The sequence below is a fragment of the Rhinopithecus roxellana genome, chromosome 12 (genome assembly GCF_007565055.1).
Source record: "Rhinopithecus roxellana isolate Shanxi Qingling chromosome 12, ASM756505v1, whole genome shotgun sequence".
Taxonomy (NCBI): domain Eukaryota; kingdom Metazoa; phylum Chordata; class Mammalia; order Primates; family Cercopithecidae; genus Rhinopithecus; species Rhinopithecus roxellana.
Window position 1 is genome coordinate 16,973,902 of NC_044560.1, and position 15,757 is coordinate 16,989,658.

The window sequence follows — 15,757 nt, forward strand, 5'->3', positions numbered from 1 at the left end:
AGGAGGTTTCCGATAGAGGACCATGGAGTGTCCTGGAGGGACATTCGGGAGCTCTGACACTACATCTCCCTCCTCAAACCCAAAGGGCAGGGGCATGTCCCTCCTATGAGACGCAGAACAAGTCGGGCCGTGTCCCATTTTTCTAACTGGGAGCACTGCTGAGGGGGCGTCTGGGACTTCTTCATCTTCATCATCGCCCCTCCCCCATAGGGTACTGCAGGGGCAGGGGCGGGGCTTCGGCGGGGCCGAGCTGCAGGGCTCCCGCGGCAGGCGGGGCGGGGCGTCGGCAGGCGGGGCGTCGGTGGGGCGGGGCTGCGGGGCTCCCGGGGATCGCTTGCCAGCCCCTCAGTCTGCGCCCAGAGAGTCGTGGTGACCATGGAGCCGGTGCCGCTGCAGGACTTCGTGCGCGCCCTGGACCCCGAGACTCTCCCGCGCGTGCTGCGGGTCTGCTCGGGGGTCTACTTCGAGGGTGAGCGGGGGCTGGAACCCCTCCGAACACTCCCTCGGTGTGGGGCGGGGGCAGAGACCTCGAGAAGGCGTTAGCAATCCGGGAAAACTGCCCCCGGGTTCAAATCCCGACGCTGCCACTGGCCAAGCTGTGTGATTTGGGGCCGCCCTCAACCTCTCTGGACCTCGGCTTTTGCTTTCGTGGAATAGGGACCGCTGACCTGCCCCGCAGGGTGGTGAAAAGTTAGTGGGTTCAGGCGCGGGAGGTGGATGCAGCCGGGCCACTCCGAGGTGGCCCCGCGGTGCGCATGGGACGGAGCTCCGACCGCCGAGACGCAACATTAGGGCGCTGGTGGTCGTGGCTGCGTCTTGATTCTGAAGTGCAGGGTCAGTCTTCCCGTCTGTGGCCTCCCACTCCTCCCCCTGGCCCTCCTTTACACTGCCTTCCTTCAGTCCCTGCGTCCACCTTGGCCCTCTGTTTGACCATGGGCAGTACTTGGTTTGATCAACTCTTCAGTTCTCAGCTTAAATGGCCCTTCCTGCCGGAAGCCTTCCCGGCTCTATGCTCCTTGCACGCCCCCGTACATCTGCTGCCTGCCCGCAGAGCCCTGGTTCACAGGGATGGGCACGCAGGAGGCGCACAGTCACTACTTACTGCCTGAAGGAGCAAGAGGTGAGGCACTAACAGACAGTGGAAGTCAGGGGAGGACAGCACAGTGGATGGGTGGCCAGGGCTGTTCTGTGGGGAGGGAGGACCCGTGGGCCACCGAGTAGGGGAGATGGAGGTGGAGGTGAGAGATGCTGTGTGGGGGTGCGGGTTCCTTCCTTAGAGAGCAAACTGAGGCTTGAGGCCTCATCCTGTTCCCTGGCTGCAGGAAAACGCTCTGTCTCAGCAGCTTCCAGCAGAGTGTTTGCAGTCCCAAGTGGGGTCCTAGACCAAGGAAGTCCCACATGGAGGGTCCCGCAGGGGGCCACCACCTCGCAGTGGGTCTCTCCAGGTCCTCTTGGGAATCTGGCAGATCTGGGTTCAAATTCTGACTCTACCTCCAGGGGCTTTTTGCAGGCAGGCACCTGAGATCTGTTTGCTCTTCCCCCAGCCCAGGACCAAGTGTCTCCATCCTCCCAGCACCCCTTGCCTGCTGGTGTTACAACACCTGTTTCCTCATCCTGCCTGATGCGGGGTGGTGGAAGTGGTGGAAGTCAGAGTGATAATGACTAGAGAAGGCCATGGTAGGGTGTGGGTGTGTGGGTGGGGTGAGTGCAAAGGACAGATGGCTTTGCCGACTGGGGCAGGTGTCTGGCAGGGCACTCGGATGTGGTTGGCTGCGTGGTTAGGAGCACTGGCTCTGGAGGCAAACACCCTGGGTTCAACCTAGGTTTTTTTTTTTGAGACAGAGTCTGGCTCTGTTGCCCAGGCTGGAGTGCAGTGGCACGATACAGCTCACTGCAGCCTCGACCTCCTGGGCTCAAGTGATCCTCCCACCTCAGCTTCCTGAAAGGCTGGGACCACAGGCATGCACCACCACGTCCAGCTAATTTTTGTATTTTTTGTAAAGATAGGGTTTTGTCATGTTGCCTAGGCTGGTCTCAAACCCCTGGACTCAAGTGATCTGCCTGCCTCGGCCTCCCAAACTGTTGGGATTACGGGCATGAGCCACCACATCAGGCCCTGTTTTTTGTTTAATAGAACATAGGTTGTGTGTGATAGCTCATACTTGTAATGTCAACACTTCGGGAGGCCGAGGTGGGAGGATTGCTTGAGCCTAGGAGTTGGAGATCAGCCCTGGCAACATGGTGAGACCCCACGTCTACAAAAAATTTTAAAATAAAAAATTGCAGGATGTGGTGGCTCATGCCTGTAATCCCAGGACTTTGGAAGGCTGAGGCAGGAGGATCACTTGAGCTCAGAGGTTCAAGACCAACCTGGGTAACATAGTGAGACTGTGTCTGTACACAAAATAAAAAAATTAGGTGTGATGGCACATGCCTGTAGTCTCAGCTACTCGGGAGGCTGAGGTGGGAGGACTGCTTGAGCGTGGGAGGTTGAGGCTGCAATCAACTGTGATTGCACCACTGCACTCCAGTCTGGGCGACAGTGAGACTCTGTCTCAAAAAAAAGGACGAGGCCTGTGTTGCCCAGGCTGGTCTTGAACTCCTGTCCTCAAGCAGTCCTCCCACTTTAGTCTCCCAAAATGTTGGGATTACAAGCATGAGCCACCGCACCCAGCCATAACTTCTAGTTCTGCCTCCTATTACCTGATCATCATGTACAACCTACTCAGCCCCTGCGAGGCTGTTTCTTTTTCCTTTTCTTTTTCTTTTTTGAGATGGAGTCTCCCTCTGTCACCCAGGCTGGAGTGCAGTAGCCTGATTTCAGCTCACTGCAACCTCTGCCTCCCGGGTTCAAGCAGTTCTCCTGCCTCAGCCTCCCGAGTAGCTGGGATTACAGGCACCTGCCACCACGCCGGGCTAATTTTTGTATTTTTAGTAGAGATGGGGTTTCACCATGTTGGCCAGGATGGTCTCGAACTCCTGACCTCAGGTGATTTACCCGCCTTGGCCTCCCAAAGTGCTGGGATTACAGGCGTGAGCCACCACGCCCAGCCAGCTGTTTCATTATGTAGGAAATTGAAACTGCCTGTCTCCGCAAGAGCAGTCATGGGTCTTAAATACAGTGACGCGTCAGTAGCCCCTGGCATGGTGCCGGGTGTCTGTAGCATCACAGTAGCTGTTCTCAGCAGTCTGGAAGGCCCACGCCCTGATATTGTAAACGGACTGTGATTTATGACCGGGGGGTGTTTTCCTGGGGGTATGTGGGGAGGTTTTCATCAGTTTCTCAGGACTGAAGTTGGGGCTGCCCTGTGGGTGGGGCTGGGGTCAGGTGGCCTCAAGGTCCTGCCACGTAGTCTGTTGTCCTCCATTAGCTGGACGGAGAGACTGCACTCTGTGTACGCAGGAGAGATTTTTTTTTTTTGAGACGGAGTCTCGCTCTGTCTCCCAGGCTGGAGTGCAGTGGCCGGATCTCAGCTCACTGCAAGCTCCGCCTCCCGGGTTTACGCCATTCTCCTGCCTCAGCCTCCCGAGTAGCTGGGACTACAGGCGCCCGCCACCTCGCCCGGCTAGTTTTTGTATTTTTAGTAGAGACGGGGTTTCACCGTGTTAGCCAGGATGGTCTCGATCTCCTGACCTTGTGATCCGCCCGTCTCGGCCTCCCAAAGTGCTGGGATTACAGGCTTGAGCCACCGCGTCCGGCCAGGAGAGATCTTTATTGAGCACCTTCTGTGTTCTCGACACCACTTACACACTTTAAACTAGGAAAGCAGAACTTTGGCCACTGGCCTCACTCTGTCAGTGTCCCTCTATTTTCCAGGGTGCTAGGAGGGCTGGGTACCGGCTCTGGGTCCGGGTGATCTCCAGGGAGCCACTGACCCCTCTCTGAGCCTGATTTTTTAGCTGTACACTAAGGGAATCCCAACTCCCTCAGGCTCAGAGAGGGTGATTCACTGGGTTATTTACCGATTTGTGGACTTAACACATACTCAGAGGCCAAGCCCTGTGCTGGCTGCAGTGATGTTGAGATGGATCAGCCCTGCCTGGGAATTCAGTGAAGGAGGCACAGGGGTGAAAAAGGCCAGAGAAATGTGCCACAGTGGGGCGTACCGATGCTAGGAGGGGCAAGAACAGCTGAGGATGACTGAACCTGTGGGAATGAGGCAGGAACGACAGAGCAGGGCATGCCAGGCAGCAGGCACCATGTGCAAAGGCATGGCAGAGCAGAGCTTCTTGGGCCCTGGGGCACAGGCTGCCCAGCGCTTGGCCCTTGTCCAGCGGGGAAACGGAGTCCCTGTCTCCGCAGGCTCCATCTATGAGATCTCTGGGAATGAGTGCTGCCTTTCCACAGGGGACCTGATCAAGGTCACCCAGGTTCGCCTCCAGAAGGTGGTCTGTGAGAACCCGAGGACCAGCCAGACCATGGAGCTCCCCCGCAACTTCGAGGGTAAGGTGGGCACCTCTGCCTCCCCACGTGCCCCGGCACCCTCCTGGCCCATCTGCCAGCTGCTCGTGGGCTTGCCACGTCCAGCAGTCACTCCTTCCCCTCTGGGTTTGCTCCCAAGGCCCTCATATCCACCACAACCCAGCCTCAAGGGTGGGGATGTCCTCAGAGGGTCTGCAATGCCCTGGACTCAGAGAGGTTGCGCCCTCTCCCTCTCGGTCTCTGGTCACACCTGCCTCTGTTCCAAGCCCTGTCCAGGTGCCTGTCTCTGTGTTCACTCACACATTCACTCCCCAAACATTTGCAGACACCCATGTGTGCCAAGCTCTGTGTGGGGGACTGTGGGTGTGGGGCTCAGGATGAACCAGATGCCACCCTCTCCAGTGGGGAGCTTCCGGGATGACAGTGAGAGGAGGGCAACAGTAAAAGGAGACATAAGCTTTAGAGAGGGCTCTGAGCAAGAGTAACCTGCCTCAGGGTCTGTGAGGGCTTCCTGGAGGAGGTGGCATCTGAACCAGAAGAAAGATCCCAGCCACAGGGAGTAGCATGTGCACATTTGGTGCTCAGGAGACCCCAAGGAGCTCAATTATTATTTTTTATTTTTATTTTTTGGAGATAGAGTCTCGCTCTGTCACCCAAGCTGGAATGCAGTGGCGTGATCTGGGCTCACTGCAAGCTCCGCCTTCTGGGTTCACGTCATTCTCCTGGATCAGCCTCCTGAGTAGGTGGGACTACAGGCGCCTGCCACGACGCCCAGCTAATTTTTTTTTTTTTTTTTTTTTTGTATTTTTAGTAGAGACAGGGTTTCACCATGTTAACCAGGACGGTCTCGATCTCCTGACCTCATGATCTGCCCGTTTCAGCCTCCCAAAGTGCTGGGGTTATAGGCGTGAGCCACTGCGCCTGGCCAGAGCTCAATTATTTTAAGAGGCAAGTAGTGTGATGGGCCATGGCATGGACCCTGAAGCCAGCGGCCTGGAATTGAATCCCAGTGGCCTTGGGCAAGCTAGGCAAGTTCCTGGGACCTCTCCGGGCCTCAGTTTCCTCTTCTGTAATGAGGATGATTAGGCTTGCTATGAGGATGAAATGAACCGATATGTATGCAACACTTAGAAAGGGGCCTGGGACAGGCTGGGTGCGGTGACTGGTGGCTCATGCTTGTAATCCCAGCTCTTTGGGAGGCTGAGGCAGGTGGATCACCTGAGGTCAGGAGTTCAAGACCAGTCCGGCCAACATGGTGAAACTCCGTCTCTGCTAAAAATACAAAAATTAGCTAGGTATGGTGGGGGGCACCTATAATCCCAGCTATTCAGGAGGCTGAGGCACGAGAATCACTTGAACCTGGGAGGTGGAGGTTGCAGCCTGGGCAATAAGGCGAGACTCCGTCTCAACAAAAAAGAAAAAGTGGGAGGGGGGCACCTACAAAGCAGGCACACTCTGAGGACTGGCTGTTATGTGACTGCCTGCCCGACACCGGAGAGTGTGGCTTCTGGGTTGGGGCACGTTGTGTGGGGAGCCGCAGGAGCCACACCACCTGGGGGCTATGTGGTGTGCTGACACTGTTCTTTATTTTGAAGGCACTGAAGAGCCAATGAGGTTTTTTTGTTTCTTGTTTTTAGTAGAGACAGGGTCTTGCTATGTTCTCCAGCCTGGTCTCAAACTCTTGGGTTCATGCGATCCTCCTGCCTCGACCTCCCAAAGTGTTGGGATTACAGGTGTGAGTCACCATGTCTGGCCCCAATGATGTTTTTAATATGGAAGTGATGTGTTTTATATTTTGAGTTTTTTCCTTTTCTTTTGAAATAATTTTAAACTTATAGAACTAGAATTTGCTAGAACTCCTGTACATCCTTTATCCAGATTCATTAATTTTTTTTTTGAGACAGAGTCTTGGTCTGTCACCTAGGCTGGAGTGCAGTGGTGCAATCACGGCTCACTACAACCTCTGCCTCCCTGGCTCAAGCGATCCTCCCACTTCAGCTTCCTGAGTAGCTGGGATTATAGGCCTGGGCCACCACGCTCAGCCAATTTTTTGTTTGTATTTTTATTTTTTTGAGACTTGCTCTGTTGCCCAGGCTGGAGTGCAGTGGCATGATCTCAGCTCACTGCAACCTCCATCTCCTGGGCTCAAGCAATCCTCCTGCCTCAGCTTCCCAAGTAGCTGGGACTACAGGTCTGTGCCACCACACCCAGCTCATTTTGTTGTTGTTGTTGTTTGTGGTTTTTTTTTGAGATGGAGTCTCGCTGTGTCACCCAGGCTGGAGTGCAGTGGCATGATCTCGGCTCACTGCAACCTCCACCTTCCAGGTTCAAGCGATTCTGCTGCCTCAGCCTCCGAGTAGCTGGGATTACAGGCATGCGCCACCACACCCAGCTCATTGTTTTGTATTTTTAGAGTAGAGACAGGGTTTCACCATATTGGCCAGGCTGGTCTCAATTCCTGACCTTGTGATCCGCCTGCCTTGGCCTCCTAAAGTGCTGGGATTACAGGCCGGGCGTGGTGGCTCACGCCTGTAATTGCAGCACTTTGGGAGGCCGAGATGGGCGGATCACGAGGTCAGGAGATCGAGATGTCTCTACTAAAAATACAAAAAATTGGCCGGGCATGGTGGCGGGCGCCTGTGGTCCCAGCTGCTTGAGAGGCTGAGGCAGGAGAATGGCGTGAACCCGGGAAGTGGAACTTGCAGTGAGCCGAGATCATGCCACTGCGCTCTAGCCTGGGCAACGGAGCAAGACACGGTCTCAAAAAAAAAAAAAAAAAAAAAAAAAAATGGTGCTGGGATTACAGGTGTGAGCCACGGCGCCCAGCATTTTTTTCATATTTTTGGTAGAGACAGTTTCACCGTATTCCCTAGGGTGGTCTCCAACTCCTGAGCTCAAGTGATCTGCCCGCCTCAGCCTCCCAAGTGCTGGGATTACTGGTGTGAGCCAACGTGCCTGGCCAATTTTTAAATTTTTTGTAGAGATGAGGTCTCATTATATTGCCCAAGCTGGTCTGGAACTCCTGGGTTCAAGCAGTTCTCCTGCCTCAGCCTCCCAACGTGTTGGGATCATAGGTGTGAGCCAGTGTACCTGGCCAAAAACAGCCTCAGGTTTCCGTTTTTCTTCATCAAGTGTTAAACATTTGTTACGTGTGTTTCTCTCCCTCCACACATACACCCACACATATGAATGTATTACTATATGTGTATATATGGATATGTTTTTTCTGAACCATTTAAGAGTAAATTGCAGACATGATCCCTTTTACATCTATATATTACCCCTAAATATTATAGTATCCCCCCAAAACAAGGACATTCATTCACATGGTTCAATGATCAAATTCAGGAAATTTAATTTTGGTACAGTACTGCTGCCTAATCCACAGTCTATATTTGAATTCCAGCAACTATCTTCATAATATGCTTTATAGCAGTTTTTCCCCTCAATCCACAGTCTAGTCCTAGATCACACATCATATTCAATTGTCCTGTTTCTTCATTCTCCTTCAGACTGGAGCAGTTCCTCTGCCTTTGTCTTGATGTTGACATTCTGAAGCATCTAGAGCAGTACTTGTGTAGAATATCCCTCAGTCCTGGCTTGTGCGGCGTTTCCTCGATTAGCTTCAGGTTGTGGGTTTGGGGCAGGAAAAATCTGCTTCCCCAAAGAGGTATCATGTCTGGAAGCGAGGTATTTAGGCCAGCTGGTGGTGGAATGAGTGGGGGCTGGAGGAAGGGGGTAAGGGGGCAGTTGGGCAGTCAGTAGTGGCAGCCAGGATGCAGGGGTAAAGTGGGTGGTCTGAGGTGGCTCTGGCCAGCAGCTCCTGGGATGTTAGTTTGGGAGAGAGGGACGGTAGGTTTTGGATGCGTGAGATCGGAGCTATGGGGAGGCCTCTGGAGGAAAGGCTAAGATGGCAGTTAGAGGCAGGTGGGGTCAGGAGCTAGGAGAGTGTGGAAGTCTAGTGTGTCTGTCAGGGAATGTGTCCCTCTTTCATTCTCTGTGTCTCTGGTGACAAGTCTCTCTCGGTCCCTACTTCCTGTCTCTCCCTGTCCCTTCATGCATCGCCACTTTCTTGCCCTGTGTCCCTCAGCCTTGCAGCCCAGATGTCCAGATGCAAATCCCTTATTGACACCTGTTCCCGGGGGATTCTGGCTGGGTCATCTGCAGGGCCAGACTGGGGTCCGGACTTGGCAAGGGCCTGCCCCACTCTGACACCCCACAATGACCCACCTGCTCTCTGCTGTCCCCCACAGGCTACTTCACTCCCCTCAACACCCCACAGAGCTACGAAACCCTGGAGGAGCTGGTCTCGGCCACAACTCAGAGCTCCAAGCAGCTGCCCACTTGCTTCATGTCGACCCACAGGATTGTCACCGAGGGCACGGTGGTGACTAAGGACCAGCTCCTCATGCTTGAGGCTGTGGTGATGCACCTCGGGATCCGCTGTGCCCGCTGTGTCCTGGGCGTGGAGGGTCAACAGGTCATCCTGCACCTGCCCCTATCCCAGAAGGGGCCCTTCCGGAAATGGGAGTCCAGTACCCCTCGAACTCTGCTCCAGGTCCTGCAGGATCCAGCCTTGAAGGACCTCGTCCTCACCTGCCCCACCCTGCCCTGGCATTCCCTGATCCTGCGGCCCCAGTATGAGATCCAAGCCATCATGCACAGTGAGTTGGCTGGGCAGGTGGATGGGGGCTGCTGGGGGAGAGAAAGAGGGGTGCCCCCGGGAGCTGCTCTGATGGAAGACACCCCCACCCCATCCCTGAGGATCAGCTGGAAATTCAGGTTGCTTCCTCTGTATTACACTGAAGTTATTCTTTTTTTTTGAGATGGAGTTTCGTTCTTGTTGACCAAGCTGGAGTGCAATGGTGCGATCTCGGCTTACCGCAACCTCCGCCTCCCCGGTTCAAGTGATTCTCCTGACTCAGCCTCCCGAGTAGCTGGGATTTACAGGCATGCACCACCACACCCAGCTAATTTTTTGTATTTTTAGTAGAAACGGAGTGTCACCATGTTAGCTGGTCTCGAACTCCTGACCTCAGGTGATCCACCCGCCTTGGCCTCCCAAAGTGCTGGGATTACAGGTGTAAGCCACTGTGCCTGGCCAGTTATTCTTATTGATGCTCAAATTATCTCTGCTGGGCCAGGCACAGTGGCTCACGCATGTAATACCAGCACTTTAGAGGATCGCTTGATCTCAGGTGTTCCAGACCAGACTAGGCAACATAGCAAGATCCCCATCTCTACAAAGAATTTTTTAAAAAATTAGCTAGGCATAGTGCTTGTAGTAGTAGCTACTCGGGAGGCTGAGGCAAGAGGATCACTTGAGCCCAAGAGTTCAAGGTTGTGGTGAGCTATGATCACACTGCTGTACTCCAGCCTGGGCAACAGGGTGAGACCTCATCTCTTTCTTTTTTTTCTGAAGCAGAATCTTGTCTGTCACTCAGGCTGGAGTACAATGGTTGATCTCAGCTCACTGCAACCTCCATCTCCTGGGTTCAAGCGATTCTGCTGCCTCAGCCTCCCTCCCTGCCACCATGCCAGGATAATTCTTTTGTATTTTTAGTAGAGACGGGGTTTCGCCATATTGGCCAGGCTGGTCTGGAGCTCCTGACCTCAGGTGATCCACCTACCTCAGCCTCCCAAAGTGCCGGGATTACAGGCGTGAGCTACCGAGCACAGCCTAAAAAAAATAATTTTAAAATTTGTTTTTCTTTTTTCTTAATACTTGGAGGAAGAAAAAATAAAAAAAATAATTTTTTAAAAAAGGATGGGGCCAGGTGCGGTGGCTCACGCCTGTAATCCGAGCACTTTGGGAGGCCGAGGCGGGCAGATCACGAGGTCAGGAGATTGAGACCATCCTGGCTAACACCATGAAATCCCATCTCTACTAAAAACACAAAAAAGTTAGCTGGGTGTGGTGGTGGGCACCTGTAGTCCCAGCTACTCAGGAGGCTGAAGCAGGAGAATGGTGTGAACCCTGGGGGTGGAGCTTGCAGTGAGCCAAGATCGCATCACTGCACTCTAGCCCGGGCGACAGAGCGAGACTCCGTCTCAAAAAAAAAAAAAAAAAAAAAAAAAGAAGGTTGAAGGGAAAGCATGTGTGGGAATGTGGCGTAAATTGGAAGATTCTGATTGGAAATAAAAGTTGGCAGTGGGGACCAGGCATGGTGGCTCACGCCTGTAATCCCAACACTTTGGGAGGCTGAGGCGGGAGGATCACCTGAGGACAGGAGATCGAGACCAACCTGGCCAACATGGTGAAACCCCATCTCTGCTAAAACTACAAAAATTAGCTGGGCATGGTGGTGGGCGCCTGTAATCCCAGCTACTCGGGAGGCTGAGGTGGGAGAATTGCTTGAATCTGGGAGGCGGAGGTTGCAGTGAGCCGAGATTGTGCCATTGCACTCCAGCCCGTGCAACAAGAGTGAAACTCCATATCGAGCGAAACTCCATCTCAAAAATAAATAAATAAATAAATAAATAAATACATAAATAAATAAATAAAATAAAAAGAAAGAAAAGACGGCAGTGGGAAGGAGGCCAGCCGGCCCAGCCGATGCTCTATGCCTGGGGTGGGGGCCACTCCTGGGGTGGCATGCAGTGCCACTGAGCTGCCCCTCTCCACAGTGCGCAGGACCATTGTCAAGATCCCTTCCACCCTGGAGGTCGACGTGGAGGACGTCACCGCCTCCTCCCAGCACGTCCACTTCATCAAACCGCTGCTGCTGAGCGAGGTCCTGGCCCAGCAAGGCCCTTTCCCCCTGTCCACGGAGATCCTGGAGGTTCCTGAGCGCCGTCCCATCTTCCTCAGTCCGTGGCTGGGCTCCTTGCAGAAAGGCCAGAGGCTTTGCATCTATGGCCTAGCCTCACCACCCTGGCGGGTCCTGGCCTCAAGCAAGGGCCGCAAGGTGCCCAGGCACTTCCTGGTGTCAGGGGCCTACCAGGGCAAGCTGCGGCGGCGGCCAAGGGAGTTCCCCACGGCCTATGACCTCCTAGGTGCTTTCCAGCCAGGCCGGCCACTCCGGGTGGTGGCCACTAAGGACTGTGAGGGTGAGAGGGAGGAGAATCCTGAGTTCACGTCCCTGGCTGTGGGTGACCGGCTGGAGGTGCTGGGGCCTGGTCAGGCCCATGGGGCCCAGGGCAATGACATGGACGTCTTGGTTTGCCAGCGGCTGAGTGACCAGGCTGGGGAGGATGAGGAGGAAGAGTGTGAAGAGGAGGCAGAGAGCCCAGAGCGGGTCCTGCTGCCCCTCCACTTCCCTGGCAGCTTCGTGGAGGAGATGAGTGACAGTCGGCGCTACAGCCTGGCGGATCTGACTGCCCAGTTCTCACTGCCTTGTGAGGTCAAGGTGGTAGCCAAGGACAGTAGCCATCCCACTGACCCTCTGACCTCCCTCCTGGGCCTGCGGCTGGAGGAGAAGATCACAGAGCCATTCTTGGTGGTGAGCCTGGACTCTGAGCCTGGGATGTGCTTTGAGATCCCTCCCCGGTGGCTGGACCTGACTGTCGTGGAGGCCAAGGGGCAGCCAGACTGGCCAGGGGGGTCTCTCCCCATAGCCACAGTGGAGGAGCTGACAGACACCTTCTATTATCGTCTTCGGAAGTTACCAGCCTGTGAGATCCAAGCCCCCCCACCCAGGCCCCCTAAAAGTCAGGGCCTCAGCAAGCAGAGGAGACACAGCACCCAGGAAGGAGGCGTCAAGGTACCAGTATAATCCCAGAGGGCAGGGAGGGTCACCTATTGGGATCACTGCTTTGTCACACCTGTCATGTTTCTCTTGCAAATGTGTAAACTTGTAGTTTATAAACTTGCACACTTTGCACCCATTATTCTCATTCCACCTCACAATTAATCCCGAGGCTGGCGTGATTATCAGTATCTTACGATTGAGAAAACGAGGACTCAGAGACCCTGAGACTCGACCAGGGTCCCTGTTAATAAGTGGGAGGACTGAACTTGGCCACGGACAGTCCAATTCCAAGTTCACGGTGCTTTCCTCTCTCCACTACTGCTGCCTTCACTTCCTAGTTCGAGCCTCATCATTTTTCTCCTAAACTGCTTCAGCAGCCTCTTAAAGCTGTCAGAAAGGTCTCCTAACTCCTTTCTTAGTCACTGATGGGCCACAGCTCCATCTTCTGGAACCTTCTGTGGCTGCCCATCATCGTGGGATGATGCAAACCCCTTAACATGGCATCCAGGGTCCTTTATAAGCTGACTTGTCGCATCGCCCCGACCCATCTTCCTCCACTCCCTCTGCTGTCCACGCTCCAGCGAGAGAAGTGCCCGCAGCTCCCTCATGGCACTGGGACTCCTGCTTCACAGCCCTACACCCGGGCCTGCTGCCAGCAGTGTTCTTCCTCCTTCAGGCTCACAGGCAAGGCAGGACTCGATTTCCCACTCAGCAGCGGTGGTCCTGCCTCCTCTTCTGTACTCCCACTGCACACTCTATGTAGCTCAGGACACATTTTTAGTGAGTCCTACCTGAGTCTCTGACTGGAAAGAGTTCTGTGGGGGCAGGGACCTTACCTGCTTCAAGGCCAGAGAGTACCTGCTGAACGGGGCCAAAGAGAATCACAGATGAGCGGGAAAGAGCCAGGCATGGGGTCAGAAAGACTAAGTGTATATTCCAGTTCACTTACTCTGTGCCTGTGCTGGGTACTCCTCCGAGCGTCCTTTTTCTCACCAGTAGACCTGTGATAGATATCCTCTGTAGCTGCTGTTGTGCTAGCTGCTTTCTGTGACTTGCTTACTCTGTGGCAGGCCCCTGATACGCTTTGTCCCAACCAATTCTCACAGTGCTTCTGAGTTACACACCGGTGTCTTGCTTCACAGTTGAGAAGGTGAGAGGCACAGAGAGGTAAAGTAGTTTACCTGAAATCACACAGCCAGCAAGTGGCAGGGCCAGGGCTTGCAGTTGGGTCTGACCACACAGCCTGAGCTTCTAACTACTGTGGTCTGCTGAGAACGGGAGGGGATGAGACAGATCACACGTCCTTTACTATCACCAGCTCTTGTTTTGGGATCTTCGGTGACTGTATTTAGTCATGTGTGGTAGGCAGCAGGTGGCAGTGGAAGTTACAAGATGACTCCTGAGTGGTCTCAGCCCCAGAAGAGGCTTTTATCTGTGGGGTGAGCATGGGAAGTCATTTTCTGACAATGGCTGGACTGAGACATCCGAAACACAGGCCTTGTGCCAGTGCTGAAAAGGGTACTTTCCAAAACCGACAGACCTCAGCCCGTGTCTTGGCTCCCGATGGAGGACTCTGGGCCCGGTCACTGCTGTCACCCTGGAACAGCTTTTCCCCTCTGTGTGTCAAAATCTTGGTGCTGATCAGGGAGCTGTGCCACATGCTCTGTAAAGCATGGTGTGGTGCCAAGACCGCTGCCTTTACAGGTCACAGGCGTGGCCCTGAGTCCAAACCTTGGCCCTGCTGTGGATCCCCGTGTGACCTTTGACAAGGCACACTTTCTCTCCTACATAAACTGGGAATTGAAACCATTCAGAGGGTGACTTGAGGATGAAAGGGCAGACGTCACGCAGCATCTGGCACATGGGGAGCGCAGTGGAAGTCCTCTTCCTTCTGGGCCTCCTCAGCTCAGGCACTGTCATGAGGACTTGCGGCTGCTTTCTTAAGGTATCCCCACTTTGCTTTCTTCCCCTTCAGCAAGAGAATTAAAGGACAATGACCGAATTCCTAAGTGGGGAATCCCAGCCCCCAACCCTATCCTCATTTTCTACCCTGATCCCTTTCTCCCTTGCCAGAGAATATTTCATATGTGTGTAGCAAAAACACCAGGGTCTTGAGAGGTCATAGCCTGAAAAGGAAGTAGAGAGAGAAGCAGAGGAAGTGACACTTAATTTAACGTAAATGACCGTTTTTCATGGACTCTGCTTCCCCATTTCTTGAGACCCTGCTGATTTCTGCTTTTTCCCCCAAAGTCTTCTCAACTCTTAGGATTGCAGCAACACACTCTGCTGCCCAAACCCAAGGCGAAGACCTTGCCAGAGTTCACCAAGGATGGCTCCAGTATGTACAGCAAGATTCCTGCCCACAGGAAGGGCCACAGGCCTGCTAAGCCCCAAAGGCAGGATCCAGGTGAGTCCCTGTGGGCGCTGCTCACCCTTGTCCTTGTGTTTCCCCTCCCTACCTTGCTGCTTCCTTTACCTCTGACGGCCCTGCCCGGGGACAGACCCTTCTATGGTCCCAGTTTGAGGGACAGGCCTCTATGGGGTGGGCTCGGGTAGAAAGGTTCCTACTGTCTTTCCCATGGGCTCTAGGGCTTTGGCAAGGAAAATGAGTTCAGTCCCCAACATACTACCCTCCCTGCGGCATACGGGAAAATGAAAGGGTTGCAAAGCATTGAGACAGAACAAATTGTGGTTTCTAGGCTAGCAAAGACCGCAGAGCATTCAGGCCAACTCTTACCCTGAAGAGGTGAGGAAACTGCCCTACAGAGGGAAGGAACTTGCCTAATGCTAAAGATCCTCATTGACTCGGACTCTTTTGCAGATGATGATAAGCATGATTATGAAGAAATACTTGAGCACTTTCAGAAAACCATCTAAGTGCTGGAGGAACCATGCTTCCTAACTGCTGCTTCTCAGGGAATCCAACGCCAGCCAACCGTTTTAAGCCTCTAAAAGACCTCGGGCAAGGTCTCACAAAAACTGAGCTGCAGACGGGGAGTAGCTTTGTGGAAACTGATTTGATGGACACTGCACCAGCTTCCTTCAGGTTCTAGATTCTTGCTACTTAGGGCGGGCTGGTTTGGACCTAACATCTCCCACGTGACTCCCTCAGTCTCAGAGCCTTGGGATGCAGAGCAGCCGGCAGGGTTCCTCTCAATCCTGCAACCCCAGCTGTCCCACCGGTGGGTGCAGAGGGGAATCCGAGGCCATCAACCTTGGTGATAGCAGCTCCGTGCAAATGCCTCTCAGTGAAAGGGATTCCATCCTGATCACACTGCGTGGGAGATTTTGTTAACATCTGCCACCCCCACTTTCACCCCCAAGCTCTAAGCCCCAGGGAGGCCCGGACTGTCTTCCTCATCTCTGTAGCACCTAGCCTGATAGATCTGCACGTGGTAAACAGGGGTCATATGGATTAATGTGAGAACTTGGCTTCAAGAGCACAATCTTAGGACCCTGGGCCCCCAAAGCTGGTGGTGAAATGAGAGGAGCCAATTTAAGAAGAACTTTATGCAGACCTGAGGCTACAGAAAACTGGCAGGTTTCATCAGGTGGTTAAAGTCGTCCAAGTTGTAAGTGACTATCCAAGATTATTTCATTTTAAAACTATAGAATAAAAATGACACCTGAGCTTCTATATGAA

General features: G+C 53.8%; 1 protein-coding gene across 5 annotated transcripts; it reads left to right on the forward strand.

Moving 5' to 3' along the window:
• Nucleotides 1-315: 315 nt before the first annotated feature.
• On the forward strand, nucleotides 316-15,757 carry THEMIS2 (thymocyte selection associated family member 2). 5 transcript variants are annotated; one of them, XR_004051978.1, is made up of 6 exons: nucleotides 316-469; nucleotides 4,304-4,444; nucleotides 8,677-9,087; nucleotides 11,051-12,126; nucleotides 13,819-14,521; nucleotides 14,936-14,978. XR_004051978.1 is itself a non-coding variant. In XM_010380363.2 (6 exons), the coding sequence occupies exons 1-6, from the start codon at nucleotides 376-378 to the stop codon at nucleotides 14,989-14,991; spliced, it is 1,935 nt and encodes a 644-aa protein (XP_010378665.1). In that variant the 5' UTR covers nucleotides 316-375; the 3' UTR covers nucleotides 14,992-15,757. The 5 variants fall into 5 exon arrangements, 3 of the variants coding, with proteins under 3 accessions (XP_010378665.1, XP_030768547.1, XP_030768548.1); XR_004051979.1 differs by lacking the exon at nucleotides 14,936-14,978 and having other exon boundaries at nucleotides 13,819-14,059; nucleotides 14,365-14,488; XM_010380363.2 differs by having other exon boundaries at nucleotides 14,365-14,521; nucleotides 14,936-15,757.

Excerpts from the sequence above, each read along its gene's own strand:
- THEMIS2 (XM_010380363.2), top strand. The coding sequence starts at position 376 with ATGGAGCCGGTGCCGCTGCAGGACTTCGTGCGCGCCCTGGACCCCGAG. Across the intron at positions 12,127-14,364 it reads CCCAGGAAGGAGGCGTCAAG|TCTTCTCAACTCTTAGGATT; the intron begins GTACCAGTATAA and ends TTTCCCCCAAAG. Across the intron at positions 14,522-14,935 it reads GCCCCAAAGGCAGGATCCAG|ATGATGATAAGCATGATTAT; the intron begins GTGAGTCCCTGT and ends ACTCTTTTGCAG.